General features: G+C 43.4%; 1 protein-coding gene across 1 annotated transcript; it reads left to right on the top strand.

The window, feature by feature from the left end:
* Window positions 1-16,295: 16,295 nt before the first annotated feature.
* LOC147361466 (PIH1 domain-containing protein 1-like) lies at window positions 16,296-16,809 on the top strand. The gene is made up of 2 exons (XM_086330771.1): window positions 16,296-16,632; window positions 16,703-16,809. Exons 1-2 carry the CDS (start codon window positions 16,296-16,298, stop codon window positions 16,807-16,809), a joined length of 444 nt encoding a protein of 147 aa, XP_086186897.1.
* Window positions 16,810-19,903: the final 3,094 nt, after the last annotated feature.

The raw sequence follows: 19,903 nt of genomic DNA on the forward strand, positions 1-19,903 counted from the left end.
GGTACAGGGCCCCGGTAATGGAAGGAAGGCAGAGGTACCTCGGATGCAGGCTGTCAGGATGGGAAGGGACCTAAGATGGCAAATGTCTCTTTGTTTATTTTTGTTATAAATGAAAAAAAAAAAAAAAAACCTGAGGCCGAAAGTGAGTATGCGATCTGCTGCTCCATCCAGCCTGTCATCCGTTGTGACCAGGTCTGTGGTTTGTGTGCGCGCGTGCATGCTCAGTAGTCCAGACTGTCCAACTCTTTGTGACCCCGTGGACTGTAGCCCCCACCCCACCCCTGCCACGTCCATGGAATTTTCCAGGCAAGAATACTGGAGTGGGTTGCCATTTCCTTCTCCAGGGAATCTTCCCCACCCAGGTATCCGAAACTCGTATCTCCTACATTGGCAGGCGGATTCTTTACCACCGAGCCACCTGGAAAGGCATGGAGAGTGCAGTCACCTTTATAAAGTACTGCGCAGCTCTGGGGAAACTCTCTGGCTCCACAATATAAAGTCCCAACTTCTTGGCACAACATAACTTTCCAAGCAATTTTGTTCAAACTTACTTTTCCCGTTTAAATAGGAAAACATACCATTTTTTAAGCATCACCAAACAGCTCAGCTAATCTACTAATAGATGCCTACTTTTCCTCATCTTCCAGGGCTAACTCAACACGACTCCATGCTCTGGCTGCAGAGAATTCCTGCTTCCCTTGACTGCTCAATTTTCTTTGGATTACTTACTGTTTTCCCCAAGTTGCTTTACTCCTCTTTGTTTGTTCATTCTTTGGCCTCAGTCTGAGATTCCCTGAATGCCCTCTTCTCCCATAAAGAAAACCAGAGCCCAGCAGTAGTTAAAGAAGTAAAAACAGATTTTGATCACAAGCTATTGCCACAAGGGAATTCAGTCCAGTTCTATAGTGAGGTTTGTTTTCCGCTTTGCAGTAGTTGCTGAATAAACTATTGTTCTTACTTCCTTAACCACCGTCCAGTTCTTGTTATCTTTAACAACCTGTATCAGTATGTATCAGTCTCCTACTCATCTTTCAAAATCCAGGTCAAAACCCACTCTTGTCTTCCTACCCTGCATCCTCCCCCTGATGAAGCAGCAACTGAAGTTCAGGCAGAGGTGTCAGCTGTAGTTTCTAGGACAGTGTACCTATTCTGATACGTAAATCTCACATTGCTCAGGAAGGTTCCATTCAATTCTGGTAAGAAGTAAATTATCCCTGTCTTCTTTCCTAGATTATAAACTCTTTTAAAACAAGACTTCTGGGCTTACTTTGATGCCCTCAGTATCCCCTGAGTGATGATCAGTGTGGTAGCTCCTCAATACCACGGAGTGAAGGTTTATATAAAGACCCTCAATCTGCACTGAATGAAGTGGCTTGACCCCAAGGTAGCAGCCACTCAGTGAGTATTCTAAAAGAGGTCTACTTTCCTCAAAGACCCTGAAGTCAGTTTCTCTGTAAAACGTGTTTGAGAAAAAAATGGGAGTTTGGGGTTTGGGTTATCAATATTTCCTGAGCACTCACTGCTTATCATGGGCCAGATGCTGTGTTTGCAGAATCTTGGAGAATGAAAAGTTTAGTAAGACCGCTTGTGGATCTCAAAGAAGGTGTAGTTTGGTTATTCCAGTCCAAGATGAAAGTGTGATACGGAATGCTAAATGAACACAAATGAGGCACCAAGAATTAGACAGGGGGTTAAGAAAAAAGTTTGACCAAATTCAGGTGGACAGGAAGTAGTTAGATGAAGAAGGGAAGGAAAGCCCTTCCAGAAGAGAGAGCAATGTGTTCAAAGATAGGGAGGCCTGAAACTGTGTTATTTATTTAAGAAAAGGGAGTCACCCTGCATAGCTGGACTTGATGACCTTGTTTACACCTGGAACAAAGGACACCTAATTAGGTTAACGTTAAGGTACTTGAAAGAATCAGATATTTATTAGGACTATTTATTGGATTGAGTAAGTTACCATCAGACAAATTATAGTCTTTTCACCTAAAATTAGCCTGTGCTCTGTTGCTGGGTGATTTCTTTTTTTCCAGCTCCAAAAGCTCTCTGTAACTGTTACCTAAAAACAGCAAAATTACTTGTTCCAAAAGAAATTATCTTAGGGCCCTCTAAATTTGCCTGCAGGGCAAAAGAACTCCATTTACCAGTAGTTCTTTAAGGAAGAAACTGGGCACTTATCTCCAGAGGTGGGGGCAGCGGGGAATACCCCATCCCGGTGTTTGTGCTAATATAGGACTATGCTGTTAAGAAGTGTCTGTCAGTAAACTAATGAAATATAGTTAATGTAAGGTTAAGGTGGGATGGGACGTAGGAGAGCCATTCTAAGCACTCTCGGAGGCTGCAGAATTTCGTTTCAAAAGTTAATCTCTCGGTAAATGCAAACTCCGAACACCATCTTTTGTTTACCCGCTCCCCCTCCACTGTGCTCCTCTACTCCAAGTGTCATTTGGGTCAGGCGTGGGTCAGCCAAACCAGCCCCACTTCCTTCAGCTGGGCTATCTAATGCATGACTAAATGCACCTCTTACACAATTTTCTTGGCCAAGGAAGTCTTCTAAAGGTTCCCTAGGTGGACGCGTGTCTTTCACAGGTCACTGGGAAGTTCTTGATATTCAGCAAGCAAAATTAAAAGGGATTTCACTTACTTCCTTAAATACTTGAATATTATTTCTCCTGAGAGAATGAAAACAGCTGGGAGCACTCAGATAGTCTCCGCCTTTTCTTCTCTGCCTCTCTCTTCTCGTGGTTAGTCAAGATTCAGAGAAATAAACCAGAGAACCACCAACTCTTATAAAGGTTAACTAGGGAACATTTAGATCACTATATAAGATTGCTTACCTGTTTATATAATACACAGTCAGAAAATCTGTCTGGCATTCTCAAAACAACATCATTGTTTTTGAGACTTGAGATGACATAATTTCTAGGATTGTGCAAATGTAATAAAAGGTAGAATTTATCTAGAGGGAGATTCTTCAATGAGCTTAACCAAGCAGGTGAATGTGATCAGTGACAACAAGCTCTACAACCTCAGTCCTTATTATCAAACTACCTTGGGGATAATTTCTGCTCTTACAGTTGGGATGAAAAAACATGGCAAACAATGGGGAGAAAAGCTTGAAAGAAGTGGTAATGGAGACCTGGAAAAGAATTTTAATTCTAATTCCCTTTCACCCTCACCCCAGGAACCAGACGAATTCCCTGTGACCCTCACGCAAACACGTTAAATAAACAAGCACCTTAGCCCTGGCTGAAGGAGATGGCTCCCCTGATTCATATCTCCCCCTGCGCTGAAGCAGATGCTTTGCTGAACAGGTGGCATAAAAAGATAAAACCTGCTTCGCTCCCTGGACCAGCCATGAGACCAGGCGTGAGACTGCTGCTCTCGTGATGTCAACACCACTCCCACACAAGATCACCTTTGCGTATACAAGTGACCCAACACACTGTTTAGAATTGCTTCCTTGTCCCTAGTCAGATGAAAGAGCTTCTTAAATATGAAATCCAATCCAGGAACCACTTTATAGCCAAGGAGGCGGGCCAGTGGGCACAAGGGCATGGAATCCAGTGGACCTATCCCATGGTATAGCACCCTGAAGCGACTGGCCTGGTCAACAACAGAACAGCCGGCCAAAAGCTTGGCTGAATTGCCATCTTGGAGATGATACCCTATGAGGACAGGGTGCTACCCCCTCCAGGATGTAAAATGCTCTAAATCGATCACCATTATGTGGTGCTGTTATCCTCAATAGGAAACCTGGAAATGAGATCAAATGAGATCCAATAGGGAGTGGCCCTATTTACCATTGATTCTGGTGACCCATGTGGGGAATTTCTGCTTTCTCATCCTCACAACTGTAACTACAGGCTTGGTTCCCAGGTCTTGGTTCCCAGAGGGGGAACATTTCTACCAGGGAACACAGCAAGAGTCTTCAATGATCTTTAAGCTACACCACCGCTCAGGCACTTTGGGCCCCTGTGTCAGGGACCAGCAGGCAAGAGTAAGGTCCTGGTGAGGGTAACTAATCACCAAGAGGCAGTGGAGCTATGTTCTGCTGTTACACAATGTGCTGTGCTGTGCTTAGTTGCTCAGTCGCTCTTTACGACTCATGGTCTGTAGCCCGCCAGGCTTCTCTGTCCGTGGGTTTTCCCAGGCAAGAATACTGGAGTGGGTTGCCATTCCCTTCTCCAGGAGATCTTCCCAACCCAGAGATCGAACCCAGCTGTCTCACGTTGCAGGCGGATTGTTAACTGTCTGAGCCACCAGGGAAGCCTGTACTGGGGCACCCAGATAATCAACTTGAACCTCTCTTACTACTGTCCTGGGAAATTCTGACGACAAATGGACATGAGCAGTGGGTACAGCCTGAGAAGGGCGTGATAAACAGTAACAGGAACTCATGAGTTTTGAGAGTCTGAGTCCCTCCACTGGGTAAGTCACCTAAACCGTCACAGGTGATAATTGACAGTGAGGAGGGAGATAATAAAGATAAAAAACTACAGACGCGTTCAAATTAAGACTAAGCAAATTTTCCACTCACAGACCCTTGCAAAAAGAAGAAAAATAAATCGAGGAGGAAGGATTCGAATACAAAAATCAATAATGAGTAAAGAAATTAGTAGATTACATTGGTAAATCTAAGTAAACAATACTTAAAGAAAATTACTAATTTTTAGAGGATAAAGCACAGGGTGAAACTAGAATATTACACAGCAATCAAATTGAAGATGAAAGGCGGATTCAGAATTAAATATTCTAAGTTCCTTATGATACATATACAATGTTAATTTCACCTATAACTTTAAAAAATTTTAAGGAAAACATCTTAAGCAAATATGAAAAAAAGAATAAATGACCAAAAAACCCCCACAAATAACCAAAATAAGTTTAACTAGTAGTATATATAAAATCATCCTTGTTTCAAAATGGAAAATCAGGTACTAATTTATTCTTTATAAATTTCCTCTAACCAAAACCACTGACCATAAAATACCCACATCTGCCACTCTTGTCCCTCAACAATGAATTAGTGCTCAGTTGTTGTTCTTCATTCTTATAAAACTCCATGAAAGATACATACCAACATGTTGGGGAGGGGTGCTTCCCTAGTGGTCCTGGTTAAGACTCCATGCTCCCAATGCAGGGGGCACAGGTTCCATCCCTGGTCCAGGAACTAAGATCCCACATGCTGCACAGTGGCCAAAAGAAAAAAAAAATGCTAGAAGGAATCTCATTTACTACTTGGGGCTTTTTTTTTCACCAATGAGTCAAGTATCAATAATTATTTGCACAATACTCTACTCTTTCCTGGTGGAAATACAAAATAAAAAAAAAGAAAAAAGAAAAACACAGTCTCTCTTACCAGGTAGTTTATAGTCTAATTAGGGAGAAGCAAGCAGTTAGAACTGGACATGGAACAACAGACTTGTTCCAAATAAGAAAAGGAGTACGTCAAGGCTGTATATTGTCACCCTGCTTATTTAACTTCTATGCAGAGTACATCATGAGAAACACTGGGCTGGAAGAAGCACAAGCTGGAATCAAGATTGCCGGGAGAAATATCAGTAACCTCAGATATGCAGATGACACCACCCTTATGGCAGAGTGAAGAGGAACTAAAAAGCCTCTTAATGAAGGTGAAAGAGGAGAGTGAAAAAGTTGGCTTAAAGCTCAACATTCAGAAAACGAAGATCATGGCATCTGGTCCCATCACTTCATGGGAAATAGATGGGGAAACAGTGGAAACATTGTCAGACTTTATTTTTTGGGGCTCCAAAATCACTGCAGATGGTGACTGCAGCCATGAAATTAAAAGACGCTTACTCCTTGGAAAAAAAGTTATGACCAACCTAGAAAGCATATTGAAGAGCAGGGACATTACTTTGCCAACAAAGGTCTGTCTAGTCAAGGCTATGGTTTTTCCAGGGGTCATGTATGTATGTGAGAGTTGGACTGTGAAGAAAGCTGAGTGCCGAAGAATTGATGCCTTTGAACTGTGGTGTTGGAGAAGACTCTTGAGAGTCCCTTGGACTCCAAGGAGATCTAACCAGTCCATTCTGAAGGAGATCAGCCCTGGGATTTCTTTGGAAGGAATGATGCTGAAGCTGAAACTCCAGTACTTTGGCCACCTCATGTGAAGAGTTGACTCATTGGAAAAGACTCTGATGCTGGGAGGGATTGGGGGCAGGAGGAGAAGGGGACGACAGAGGATGAGATGGCTGGATGGCATCACTGACTCGATGGATGTGAGTCTGAGTGAACTCCGGGAGTTGGTGTTGGACAGGGAGGCGTGGAGTGCTGCGATTCATCGGGTCGCAAAGAGTCAGACACGACTGAGCGACTGAACTCAACTGAACTGAAGCTATATAAATCCACCTGAAAATAAACTCTACTGTGGTGGTAGAGGTTCAGTGAGTACATCGTGTCTGACTTTGTACGACCCCATGGATTGTAGCCTGCCAGGATTCTCTGTCCATGGGATTTCCCAGGCAAGAATGCTGGAGTGGGTTGCCATTTCCTTCTCCAGGGCATCTCCTGACCCAGGGATGGAACCCATGTTTCCAGCATTGGCAGGTGGATTCTTTACTGACTGGGCCACCAGGGATGCCAAACCCTACTGTTCAGTTCAGTCGCTCAGTCGTGTCTGACTCTTTGCGACCCAATGAACTGCAGCATGCCAGGCCTCCCTGTCCATCACCAACTCCCAGGGTTTACTCAAACTCACGTCCATCGAGTCGGTGATGCCATCCTACTGTAGAAGACAGCAAAGGTGAAGAGGCTTGTATTGTATAAATGTTACAGTTCAGTGTAACTAGGATCATTTCCAACCAGGATGCCTTGGAAGTCTTTGACTGAATATGCAACATTTAATCTGGACTTTAAGATAGATAGCATTTCATTAGAGAAAACTGGGAATAGGCATGAGCAAAAGCATTAAAATATCACAAAGTGTTGGAGCCAAGAAAAGACATTTTCCCAGAAGAACCTTCCCCTTCCTCCCTTGAATCCACCTGGTCGATTATTAAGAGTCATGATATTAATAATATCTAATATTAATTAATAAAATAAATTAAAAATAATAAAATTAATTAATAAAAGTAGGAAGTCAAGAAACACCTGGAGTAACAGGCAGATTTGGCCTTGGAGTACAGAAGGAAGCAGGGCAAAGGCTAATAGAGTTCTGCCAAGAGAACGCACTGGTCATAGCAAACACCCTCTTCCAACAACACAAGAGAAGACTCTACACATGGACATCACCAGATGGTCGACACAGAAATCAGATTGATTATATTCTTTGCAGCCAAAGATGGAAAAGCTCTATACAGTCAGCGAAAACAAGACCGGGAGCTGACTGTGGCTCAGATCATGAACTCCTTATTGCCAAATTCAGACTTAAATTGAAGAAAGTAGGGAAAACCACTAGACCATTCAGGTATGACCTAAATCAAATCCCTTATGATTATACAGTGGAAGTGAGAAATAGATTTAAGGGACTAGATCTGATAGAGTGCCTGATGAACTATGGACGGAGGTTCGTGACATTGTACAGGAGACAGGGATCAAGACCATTCCCAAGAAAAAGAAATGCAAAAAAGCAAAATGGCTGTCTGAGGAGGCCTTACAAATAGCTGTGAAAAGCTACCCATTTGAATGCAGAGTTCCAAAGAATAGTAAGGAGAGATAAGAAAGCCTTCCTCAGAGATCAATGCAAAGACATAGAGGAAAACAATAGAATGGGAAAGACTAGAGATCTATTCAAGAAAATGAGAGATACCAAGGGAACATTTCATGCAAAGATGGGCTCGATAAAGGACAGAAATGGTATGGACCTAACAGAAGCAGAAGATATTAAGAAGAGGTGGCAAGAATACACAGAAGAGCTCTACAAAAAAGATCTTCATGACCCAGATAATCACGATGGTGTGATCACTCACCTAGAGCAAGACATTCTGGAATGTGAAGTCAAGTGGCCTTAGGAACAAAGCTAGTGGACGTGATGGAATTCCAGTTGAGCTATTTCAAACCCTGAAAGATGATGCTGTGAAAGTGCTGCATTCAATATGCCAGCAAATTTAGAAAACTCAGCAGTGGCCACAGGACTGGAAAAAGATGAGTTTTCATTCCAATCCCAAAGAAAGGCAATGCCAAAGAATGCTCAAACTACCGCACAATTGCACTCATCTCACACGCTAATAAAGTAATGCTTAAAATTCTCCAAGCCAGGCTTCAGCAATACATGAACCATGAACTTCCAGATGTTCAAGCTGGTTTTAGAAAAGGCAGAGGAACCAGAGATCAAATTGCTAACATCCACTGCATCATCGAAAGAGCAAGAGAGTTCCAGAAAAACATCTATTTCTGCTTTATTGACTATGCCAAAGACTTTGAATGTGTGAATCACAATAAACTGTGGAAAATTCTGAAAGAGATGGGAATACCAGACCACCTGACCTGCCTCTTGAGAAACCTATATGCAGGTCAGGAAGCAACAGTTAGAACTGGACATGGAACAACAGACTGGTTCCAAATAGGAAAAGGAGTATGTCAAGGCTGTATATTGTCACCCTGCTTAAGTTATATGCAGAGTACATCATGAGAAACGATGGGCTGGAAGAAGCACAAGCTGGAATCAATATTGCCAGGAGAAATATCAATAACCTCAGATATGCAGATGACACCACCCTATGGCAGAAAGAGAAGAAGAACTAAAGAGCCTCTTGATGAAGGTGAAAAAGGAGAGTGAAAAAGTTGGCTTAAAGCTCAACATTCAGAAAACGAAGATCATTGCATCTGGTCCCATCACTTCATGGGAAATAGATGGGGAAACAGTGGAAACAGTGTGAGACTTTACTTTTTTGAGCTCTAAAATCACTGCAGATGGTGATTGCAGCCAGGAAATTAAATGACGCTTACTCCTTGGAAGGAAAGTTATAACCAACCTAGACAGCATATTAAAAAGCAGAGACATTACTTTGCCAACAAAGGTCTGTCTAGTCAAGGCTATGGTTTTTCCAGTGGTCATGTATGGATGTGGGAGTTGGACCATAAAGAAAGCTGACTGCCGAAGAATTGATGCTTTTGAACTGTGGTGTTGGAGAAGAGTCTTGAGAGTCCCTTGGAGTGCAAGGAGATCCAACCAGTCCATCCTAAAGGAGATCAGTCCTGGGTGTTCACTGGAAGGACTGATGTTGAAGCTGAAACTCCAATACTTTGGCCACCTGATGTGAAGAGCAGACTCATTGGAAAAGACCCTGATGCTGGGAAAGATTGAGGGCAGGAGGAGAAGGGGACAACAGAGGATGAGATGGTTGGATGGCATCACCGACTCGATGGACATGGGTTTGGGTGGACTCTGGGAGTTGGTGATGGACAGGAGGCCTGGCATGCTGTGGTTCATGGGGTTGCAAAGAGTCGGACACGACTGAGTGACTGAACTGAACTGAATATTAATTAAGCAGGTGTATTGTGATAAGTGCTTTAAGTGCTATTTTAGTTAATGACAGCTGCCAGTTTAGAGAAATATCAGTGGCTGAGCAAAATCGAGGTTTATTTCTCAGTCACGTAAAGTCCTTAATGAGTGTTGGTAATAGGCATGAAGCGCTCCTCCACGCCATTTCAGGACCAAGTTCCCTTCCGTTTCCTAAAGGTGATGGCTCTGCCATCTAAGAAGTAGCTTCCTGGAAACTGCAGAAGTTGAAAGAACAGTGAAGATCACAATGGGAGGTTTTGTGAGCTGAGCCTAGAAGTAGCAGGAACCTCTTCCTCTTACATTCCATTAGCCAGAATGTGGTCATACAACCACAATTAACTGCAGGTGATGATGTGAAATGTGGTTTAGCTGGTTGCCCAGGAACAAAAAGAATGATTTAATGAATAGTTTGCCCAGTCTCTGCCATACATACATTTCCCCCCATATAATCCTAACAAATCCACCCGAAAGGAGTATAATTTATAGTCCTTTAAAGATGAGGAAGCTGGAATTTGATAGGCCAGGTCCCTTATCTCACAGTTAATAAATGACATAGTTCAGTCAGTTCAGTCACTCAGTCGTGTCCGACTCTTTGCGACCCCATGGACTGCAGCACCCCAGGCCTCCCTGTCCATAACCAACTCCGGAGTTTGCTCAAACTCATGTCCATCAAGTCGGTGATACCATCCAACCATCTGTCGTCCCCTTCTGCTCTCACCTCAGTCTTTCCCAGATCAGGGTCTTTTCCAATGAGTCAGTTCTCTGTGTCAGGTGGTGAAAGTTTTGGAGCTTCAGCTTCAGCATCAGTCCTTCCAATGAATATTCAGGACTGATTTCCTTTAGCAGTGACAGGTTTGATCTCCTTGCAGTTCAAGGGACTCTCAAGAGTTTTCTCCAACACCACGGTTCAAAAGCATCAATTCTTCAGTGCTCAGCTTTCTTTATAGTCCAACTCTCACATCCATACATGACTACTGGAAAAACCATAGCTTTGACTAGATGGACCTTTGTTGGCAAAGTAATGTCTCTGCTTTTTAATATGCTGTCTAAAATGGTCACAGCTTTTCTTCCAAGGAGCAAGCATCTTTTAACTTCATGGCTACAGTCACCATCTGCAGTGATTTTGGAGCCAAAGAAAAGAAAGTCTGTCACTGTTTCCAGAATGGCAAACTACTTCAGTATTCTTGCCTTGAGAACCCCATGAACAGTATAAATGACAAACTCAAATCCAAATCTAGGCAATCTAACTGAAAAGCTATATTCCTTATCAAGTTAACTGCAGTATGGATGAAATTAAGAATGTTTAGGCTATTTTTAGTTTTAAGAGAGGTTATAAAAGGGCAGACATTTCCCTGCCCTCTCCCTGCATTTATCAAAATAAAAAAGGTATCTAAATTTGTTTAAAAGGCAATTGATTAGAACCTCCCTAGTGGTCCTGCAGTTAAGACTTTGCCTTCCAAGGGTGTGCAGGTTGGATCCCTGGTCAGGGAGCTAAGATTCTACATGCCTAGTGGCCAAAAAAACCCCGAAAACATTAAACAGAAGCCATATTGAATAAATCCAACGAAGACTTAAAAAAAAAGAAAAGAAAAGGATGATTTTAGAACTGTAAGTAATCCAAACCCATACTTTTAGTGATGAAGAAACTGAGGTCTAGAGGCAGAATGTCCTCTAGAGGTGGAAGGTTGTAAAGAACATTTTATAAGAAAACATAGTCTTGACAAATCAATAACTTATGCCATTCTTTCTAAAAGTTAACTTCCTAGAAGACGTGGTTGCTACGCTGCTGTGTTGCTTCAGTCGTGTCTGACTCTGTGTGACCCCATAGACGGCAGCCCACCAGGCTCCTCTGTCCCTGGGATTCTCCAGGCAAGAACACTGGAGTGGGTTGCCATTTCCTTCCTCAATGCATGAAAGTGAAAAGTGAAAGTGAAGTCACTCAGTCGTGTCCGACTCTATCGACCCCATGGACTGCAGCCTACCAGGCTCCTCCGTCCATGGGATTTTCTAGGCAAAAGTACTGGAGTAGGGTGCCATTGCCTTCTCCGGAAGATGTGGTTTCCTGGACTTAAATCCAAACATTGAGATTTGCTTCATGAGCAGGAAGCATAACACAGAGTAAGCCTGCCACCGTGTGGCATGGGCCAAAACTCAACGTTTGTTAAACGCTTTATTCCCATTTACTGTGTTTGCTTCTAGTTTATTTAACCAACCTAGATTTGATGATGCTTTTGATAAGAAATTCACACTCACCTCTGTCAATGCTATAGGTTTAAGTACTTTTTAATTTCAGGATACATTTCTTCACCCAATTCTAAAAACCACTGCAATATTTCTGATCCTACTACAGGGGTGACCAACTTTTAAAACGTGGCCTAGGCATTCTCACAAGAGGATTACTTACTTTGGTGTTCACAAACAAAGAAACAAATTTAACAACTAGGAAGATTAATCTCAGTCTACTCCATCTGAGGCAAAGAGCCAGCTCATTGGAAAAGACACTGATGCTGGGAAACAGTGAAGGCAGGAGGAGAAGGGGACGGATGACAAGAGGATGAGATGGTTGGATGGCATCACCAACTCTATGGACTTGGGTTTGAGCAAACTCTGGGAGATGGTGAAGGACAGGGAAGCCAGGTGTGCTACAGTCCATGGGGTTGCAAAGAGTCAGACACGATTTAGCAAGGGAACAACAACAACTCAGAAGTGAATCGATGAGCCAGATTAGAAGACAGAATTCCCGATCATGCAACGGGGATTTCTAAAGACTCTTTGAATATGGATAACACATCCCTAGGAAGAAGGAATGCCAGAATTTAGACAGAGTTCACCATTTTCTAGAGTTTTAGCAATATACAAGCTTTATATGTTGTAACTCGCCAAGCAGACATTTCCCTGACCTGTCCCTGCATTTATCAAAATAAAAGTGATATCTAAAAAAAGTCCTAAAGTTGTTTAGGACTTTCTTGGTGGTAGAGTGGGTAAGAACTGGGTTTGATCCAGGGTCTGGGAAGATCCTCGTGGCTCAGACGGTAAAGCGTCTGTCTACAATGTGAGAGACCTGGGTTCGATCCCTGGGTCGGGAAGATTCCCTGGAGAAGGAAATGGCAACCCACTCCAATACTCTTGCCTAGAAAATCCCATGGACAGAGGAGCCTGGTGTCCATGGGGTCACAAGGAGTCGGACACGACTGAGCGACTTCACTCACTCTGGGAAGATCCACATGCCTTGGAGCAACTAAGCCCATATATCACAAATACTGAAGCCTGCATGCTCTGGAGCCAGGGAGCGCCAACCACTGAGCCCACGAGCTGCGACTTCGGAAGCCTGTGTACCTAGAGCATGTGTTCCGCAACAAAGAAGCCACCAAAACGAGAAGCCTGAGCACCAGAGTTGGCAAGTAGCCCCCATGTGCCACAGCTAAGGAAAGACCCAGCACAGCCAAAAATAAATAAATAAATAAATAAGATGGTTAAAAAAACCTATTCTCTGTGAATTACACTAACTTCTCTATGAGAAAAACAAATGATAACCATTTTTATGTATATATTTGACCATAATCTAATCTGGGAGGTCCTCCATTTTTTACTAAAAGGATATTTGTGCAAAACTGACAGAAAATATTATACTGAATGAAAACATTAGATGTATTACCACTAAAGATAGCATGGATTTAAAAAAAAAGCTACAAATGTTTTTGCACCTCTCCTATGGACAGATGGAGTTTGTGTATCCTCACTTGGAAACTGGGTAGGCTTATGATTTGCTTGTAACCAATAAAAAGCAGAAGTGGCCTAGTGTGACTTCTCAGGCTGGGTTAGAAAGGGTGATACAGCTCCCTACTTGTTCCCTGGAACTCTGGCTCTTGGAAGAAATCAAATGATGGAATGGAATACAGAAGGCAGAAACATTCAAACCCAGGTTTCCATGTCAATATATGAATTAGAATACGATAGAGACTTTCGGAGAAGGCAATGGCAACCCACTCCAGTACTCTTGCCTGGAAAATCCCATGGACGGAGGAGCCTGGCGGGCTGCCGTCTATGGGGTCGCACAGAGTCGGACACAACTGAAGTGAGTTAGCAGCAGCAGCAGCAGCAAAGGTGATACTTAAGTTAGCCAGGAAAAAAAGAGAGCTTATTCATTAAATAGTATTTATTCAACTCATCTAAGTTGTTGGTTTTATCAGCATAAGGTTGTCCATAATATTCTCCTCATCAAAACATTTGAGTCCGTTCTAATGAGGTGGACGCACCAAGAGCCTATTATACAGGGTGAAGTAAGTCAGAAGAGAAAGACAAATATCGTATATTAACACAGATCTATGGAATCTAGAAAGACAGTACTGATGAACCCATTTGCAGGGCAGCAATGGAGATGCAGACATAGAAAACAGACTTGTGGACACAGCAGGGAAGGAGAGAGTGAGACGAGTGGAGAAAGAAGCGTGGAAACATATACAGTACCACGTGTAAATAGACAGCCAGTGGGAATTTGCTCTATGACTCAGGGAACTCAAACCAGGGCTCTGTAACAATCTAGAGGGGTGGGATGGGGTGGGAGGGAGCTTCAAGAGGGAAGGGACATATGTATACCAATGGCCGATTCATGTTGATGTGTGGCAGAAACCAACGCAACATTGTAAAGCAATTCAGTTCAGTTCAGTCGCTCAGTTGTGTCTGACTCTTTGCAACCCCATGAATCGTAGCACGCCAGGCCTCCCTGTCCATCACCAACTCCCGGAGTTCACTCAGACTCACGTCCATCAAGTCAGTGATGCCATCCAGCCATCTCATCCTCTTTCGTCCCCTTCTCCTCCTGCCCCCAATCCCTCCCAGCATCAGAGTCTTTTCCAATGAGTCAACTCTTCGCATGAGGTGGCCAAAGTACTGGAGTTTCAGCTTCAGCATCATTCCTTCCAAAGAAATCCCAGAGCTGATCTCCTTCAGAATGGACTGGTTGGATCTCCTTTCAGTCCAAGGAATTATCCTTCAATTAAAAATAAGTTAGAAAAAATTCTCATCATTTCTCTTAATGTCTAAAATCTACAGTGATGTCTCTTTTTTCGTTCCTCATAATTTTGTTTTTCTTCATCAGTCTTATCGGCAATTTATTGACTTTATTAATCTTTTCAACTTTCTCAATTTTCTGTTTTTTCCATTTAATTGATTTCCATTCTATTTTATTATTCCTCCTACTTATTTTGTATTTAGCTTGCTTTTATTTTTTTCTCTCGAGATTGGCACTCAGATCACTGATTTGTACATCTTTCTTTCTTTTCTAATATAGGCATTTAAGTGTAAGAGTTTTCCAAGGCTTTTGCAGTAACCCACAAATCCTGATATACTGTATTTCATTTGGCTCAAGATATTTTTTAATTTCTTTTGCAATTTCTTAGGTGGTCCATGGGTGTTTTAGAAGTATGTTATTTATTTATTTTCCATTTAAAAAATCATTTACTGATTTTTGGCTGCACTGGGTCTTCACTGCTGCGCGGACTTTTCTCTAGTTGCAGCAAGCAGGGGCTACTCTTCATTGTAGTGCACGGGCTTCTCATTTTGGTGGCTTCTCTTGTTGCTGAGCAGACTGGGGCTCGTGGCCTTCTGTAGTTGCGGCTTGCAGGCTGACAAGCACAGGCCCAGAAGTAGTGGTGCTGGGGCTTAGTTACTCCTCGGCATGTGGGAACTTCCTAGATCTGGGAGCAGACTCGTGTCTCCTGCACTGGCAAGCTGATTCCTAGCCACTGCACTACCAGGAAAGTCCCAGAAGTGTGTTATTTAATTTCCAAAAATGTCGGGGCGGGGGGCGCTTTTCTACGTATCAGTCCATTACTTTCTTATTGTTGTTCAATCACTATGTTGTGTCCAACTCTTCTGTGACCCCGTGGACTGTAGCCCTGACAGGCTCCTCTGTCCATGGGGTTTCCCAGGCAAGAGTACCGGGGTGGGTTACCATTTCATTCTCCAGGGGATCTTCCCGACCCAGGGATCGAATGATGGCTGGTAGATTCTTTACCACTAAGCCACCTGGAATGCTACCTTATTTCCCCTGTGGTCACACTAAGGAGTACACTCAGTGTGATTTCAATTCTTTTATCATCTTTTTCTTGGCCACAAGGCACAACTTGTGGGATCTTAGTTCCCAGAGCAGGGATTGAACCCAGGCCCTCGGCAGTGAAAGTGCAGACTCCTAACCACTGGACCTCCAGTGAAGCCCCCAGTTCTTTTATAATTATTGAGACTTTTCTAATAGCCCACCGTACAGGCTACGTTGGTGAGCATTCTGTGCTCCTTCACTTGGTCCCCATGCAATTATTGTGCATACTGACAAGACAGCATTCTGCTCCAAAGTGGCAAACAGGATCCAGGTAGAAGCAGGCTCCCTGCTAGGAAACAGACTGCATGCTCCCTTAAAGGAATCAGACCCCAACTCAAAAAATAAGAACATGACCCCTCTGCTTGTTACCCCATTTGTCTTCTGATTCAGGGTCTCCTGTTTTCATTCTGCTTGGTTCCATGGAAACTCAGAGAGATGATGCAAAATAAGCACGCTATTTTCAAAAATTCAGAGAACAAAAATGAGCCCTTGAAAATATTTTTAAAAATCATAGATAAAGACTTAGTCTAGAGATACTGGCTCCCGAGAGGTTTGACGCAGTATCTGGTCTGAGTGAAATTAGTCTCAGGCCAGGTTCGCAGATCTTCGTACAGAATTGTGGGTGTCAGGAGTCGGTTGAGGGCCGGGAAGCAGGCCTCAGAGTTCGGTTCCCGGTGAAGGTTCCCCCACTTCAGGGTTGCTGAGGACGCCTAGGTCTGTTGCAGGGCCATGGCCGACTCGAAGATGCTGGTGCCGGAGCTGAACGATGCAGAGACGATGGGCGCTGAGACATGGCGTTTTGAGAAGCTGCTGCTGCAGGCCTCCAAGGAGCTCCAGCAAGCCCAGACAAGCAGACCGGAATCCACACAGATACAGCCTCAACCTGGTTTCTGCATCAAGACCAACTCAGCTGAAGGGAAGGTTTTCATCAACATCTGTCACTCTCCCTCCATCCCTCCACCAGCTGACTTGACTGAGGATGAGCTGCTTCATATGCTGGAGGAAGACCAGGCTTGGTTTCGCATCCCCATGAGTCTGGGAGAGCCACATGCGGAACTGGATGCAAGTCAGTGCCTTGAGAAGACCCAGGAATCTACCCCCCACCGCCAACCCCCCCATGATCCTTTCTTCCCTAGGACCAAAGATTCCAGGACCCGGGATCACCCTCCCTCAGAACCTAGAAACTTGTTCCCCCGCGCCCCCAACCCCCTATCTGATCCTTTTCCCCAAGGCATATCTCTAACCTCCTGCTGCTGCTAAGTCGCCTCAGTCGTGTCCGACTCTATGCGACCCCATAGACGGCAGCCCAATAGGCTCCCCCATCTCTGGGATTCTCCAGGCAAGAACACTGGAGTGGGTTGCCATTTCCTTCTCCAATGCATGAAAGTGAAAAGTGAAAGTGAAGTCACTCATTAAAAAAAAAAAAAAAAAATCATAGATAAAACCAGAAAATATAACAGAAGGGTTAAAAGATAATGTTGAAGAAATCTTCCTGGAAGTAGAACGGAAAGGCAATGGTGTAAGGGACTGTCCTGGTGGCCCAGTGGTTAAGACTCCGAGCTTCCCCTTCAGGGAGCACGGGTTCCATCCCTGGTCAGGGAACTAAGATTCCCAATGCCACGTGGTATGGCCAAAAAAAGAGCAAAGGTGTGGAAAAGGAAATATGTTTTTTAATTAGAGAATAAGTCAGAGCTCAACAACTAAATAATAGGATTTCCAGCAAGAGACATAAAAACTGGAGAGGAGAATCAAGAAGATGTCCCAGAACTGAGAGTAACTCACTTCTAGGAGTAGGTAGCGGAGTGAAGGACCTGCTAAGTTTCCAGTGTAATGGATGAAAAGAGACTCATATCAACACACGTGATTATGAAATCTTAGAATTCCTGGAACAAAGAGAAGATTTTATGAATCTCCAGAGAGAAAAAAAAGTCACATTTAATGGGTCTTGGTCACACTTAATGGATCAAGAGTCAGTCTGGTTTCAGATTCTCAACAGTGACAGTGGATGCTGGAACATAAAGAAGCAACGCCTTCAAGAGGGGGACTTCCCTGGTGGTCCAGTGGTTAAGACTCTGGGCTTCCAATGCAAGGGGCGCAGGTTTGATCCCTGGTCAGGGAACTAAGATTCCACATGCCATACAATGTGGCCAAAACCAAAACAAAACAAAAAGTCCTGAGAGGAAATAATTCCATCCTAGACTTTCATACCCATCGACACACTGTCAAATTGGTTGCTAGAGTAAAATAGTTTCAGAGATTCAAGGTCTCATAAAATGGTACCTCCCACACATCCAAGAAAACATGCTCCATCAAAGACAACAGAGTGACTTGACCCAAGAAAGGGGAAAACCTGGAATCCAAAGCAGAGGACGAACACGGGAGTGAGTTCAAGGGGATCTCACAGAGGATGTGCGGACCATGTGGAGAGTGACCAGTTTCAACCGAGGTGGCGTTTCTTAGAGGCTCAGTGAGGGCTGTTTCCATCAAGCTCTCTGCAGTCATCACACTCTCTTTACCTGGAGGAAAACGCTCCCAGGCCACCCTGGCTCAGATTCGCGTCTGTAGCTGCTAGGCCTTGAATGTGTGCTGATGAAGTCTCTCCCTCTTCTCTCTATGCCCCGAAGCCAGGATCAGCTGAGGACACTCCCTGAGGACGCACCCCAAGAGGTATTCTGATTCGCCAGCTCCTGAGAACTAAAACTACAGAGCAGTCCATTCCCAGTGACCACGGATAACCAGTACTGACCCACACTTAAGGCCTGCCAGCTACCCCAACCACAGTGAGCCGTATGCTTCCCAAAAAGGGCTGTGCCCACCAGCTGCCCCAGAAGGGGCTCTTACAAAACTCCCAAGGGAGCTAAAGTCAGGTTCAGAAACTCCATGGCTCATCTTTCCCTGGGAGCCCTCATCTATGTTCCTTCTTAGTGAGATCTGCGCTTGTTTCATAAACTAATGTAGATGTCATATATGATACAGGTGAGGGGCTTAATCAGTGATACCTCTTTTTTAAAAAAACTTCAGTTTAGGACGATGTTTCCTTTGAGGTGTGAGTATATGAGTGACTATGCTGTGTGTGTTCAGGGGTGTACTTACAAAGCACAATGAGGGAAAAGCAAGGGCAATGTGCATCTGCCCAGGTAACAGAGGCTTCCAGAGAGGGCAACTTTCAAATTCTTGCAGAAAAAAACTGTGGGACGGACAAGGTCCCAGAAGCTTCTGAGCTATAGCAGAATCAGAGGTTTTATATCTCTTACATAATTTTATATATAATTTATACCTCTTCTATTTTTTTTTTATATTTTACTATGGAGAAGTTCAAATGTATGTAAAATGCAAAGACTAATACCATATACCCCTGATCTACCTAGCTTCACAATTTTCAATTTATGGCCAATCTTGTTATATTTATATTCCAAGCCACTTATTCTCCTTTGACAAGCAAATCTCAGAGTCACATAATTTCTCCTGCATTTTAGTCTTATACTTCTTACAGCCTTCTCATTATTTAACAAATTCTTATTTAAAATAATAACAGAAGATAATTAGGTAGACAACTAGGTATATGGACTAACTAGCAGATAATTAGGTACATGTACCAACATGAAGAAATCACAGACACACTGTTAGATGAAATAAATAAGTTGCAGACATCACAATTACATTTAACAAAAGGCCCAACCAAACAAAAATAAGTAATAAAATAGACATGTGCTCCAAAATACATAAGCCTATCATAGAAGGATAACTGCAAAAATGTACATTGAACTGTGGATTCTAATGATCTCTGAGAAGGGGAGTAGTGATTTGGGGGTTGAACTTAGGAGCTACACCTTGTAGACTTTTATATTGTTTGACTCTCATACAGAAGAATATATTCATCATCACTTATGTAATGCTTTTTAATAAAAAGAAGAAAATCGAAGTAAACACTTTGCTGCTTGCTGCCCAGAGTGACAGGAAGTCATCTGGGAAATGGAGAAAAGTCTCAAGTGCTGCTTGGAGTTTCTGAGAAGTGACCTTCCACACTCCTTCCTAATCAAGTGATTTTTTTCTTGCCAACTAAAAATACACTCTCCAGTTCAGGAAATGTGGCTGATTGAATAGCAGCTGCTGCCAACGGCCTACTTTGCATATTAAAACAACCTTAGAAGAAAAGTAGCAAAACCTCCCTGCCATCAGTTCCTGTTTGGACCAAGGCTGAAGCTCATCACACACGTCTCTCTTGGCCTCCACATTAGCCTTCCTGTGTGTTTTCACAAGACAGCCTCTGGCCACGGTGTCAGGAAACTTCCTGCAAATATTGTAAAAGCAGAAGCTGAAGGAGCTTGAGTGCGAAG

Source organism: Bos grunniens, chromosome 12 (genome assembly GCF_055505025.1).
Source record: "Bos grunniens cultivar Pamir isolate PY7600 chromosome 12, Bosgru_T2T1.0, whole genome shotgun sequence".
Classification (NCBI taxonomy): domain Eukaryota; kingdom Metazoa; phylum Chordata; class Mammalia; order Artiodactyla; family Bovidae; genus Bos; species Bos grunniens.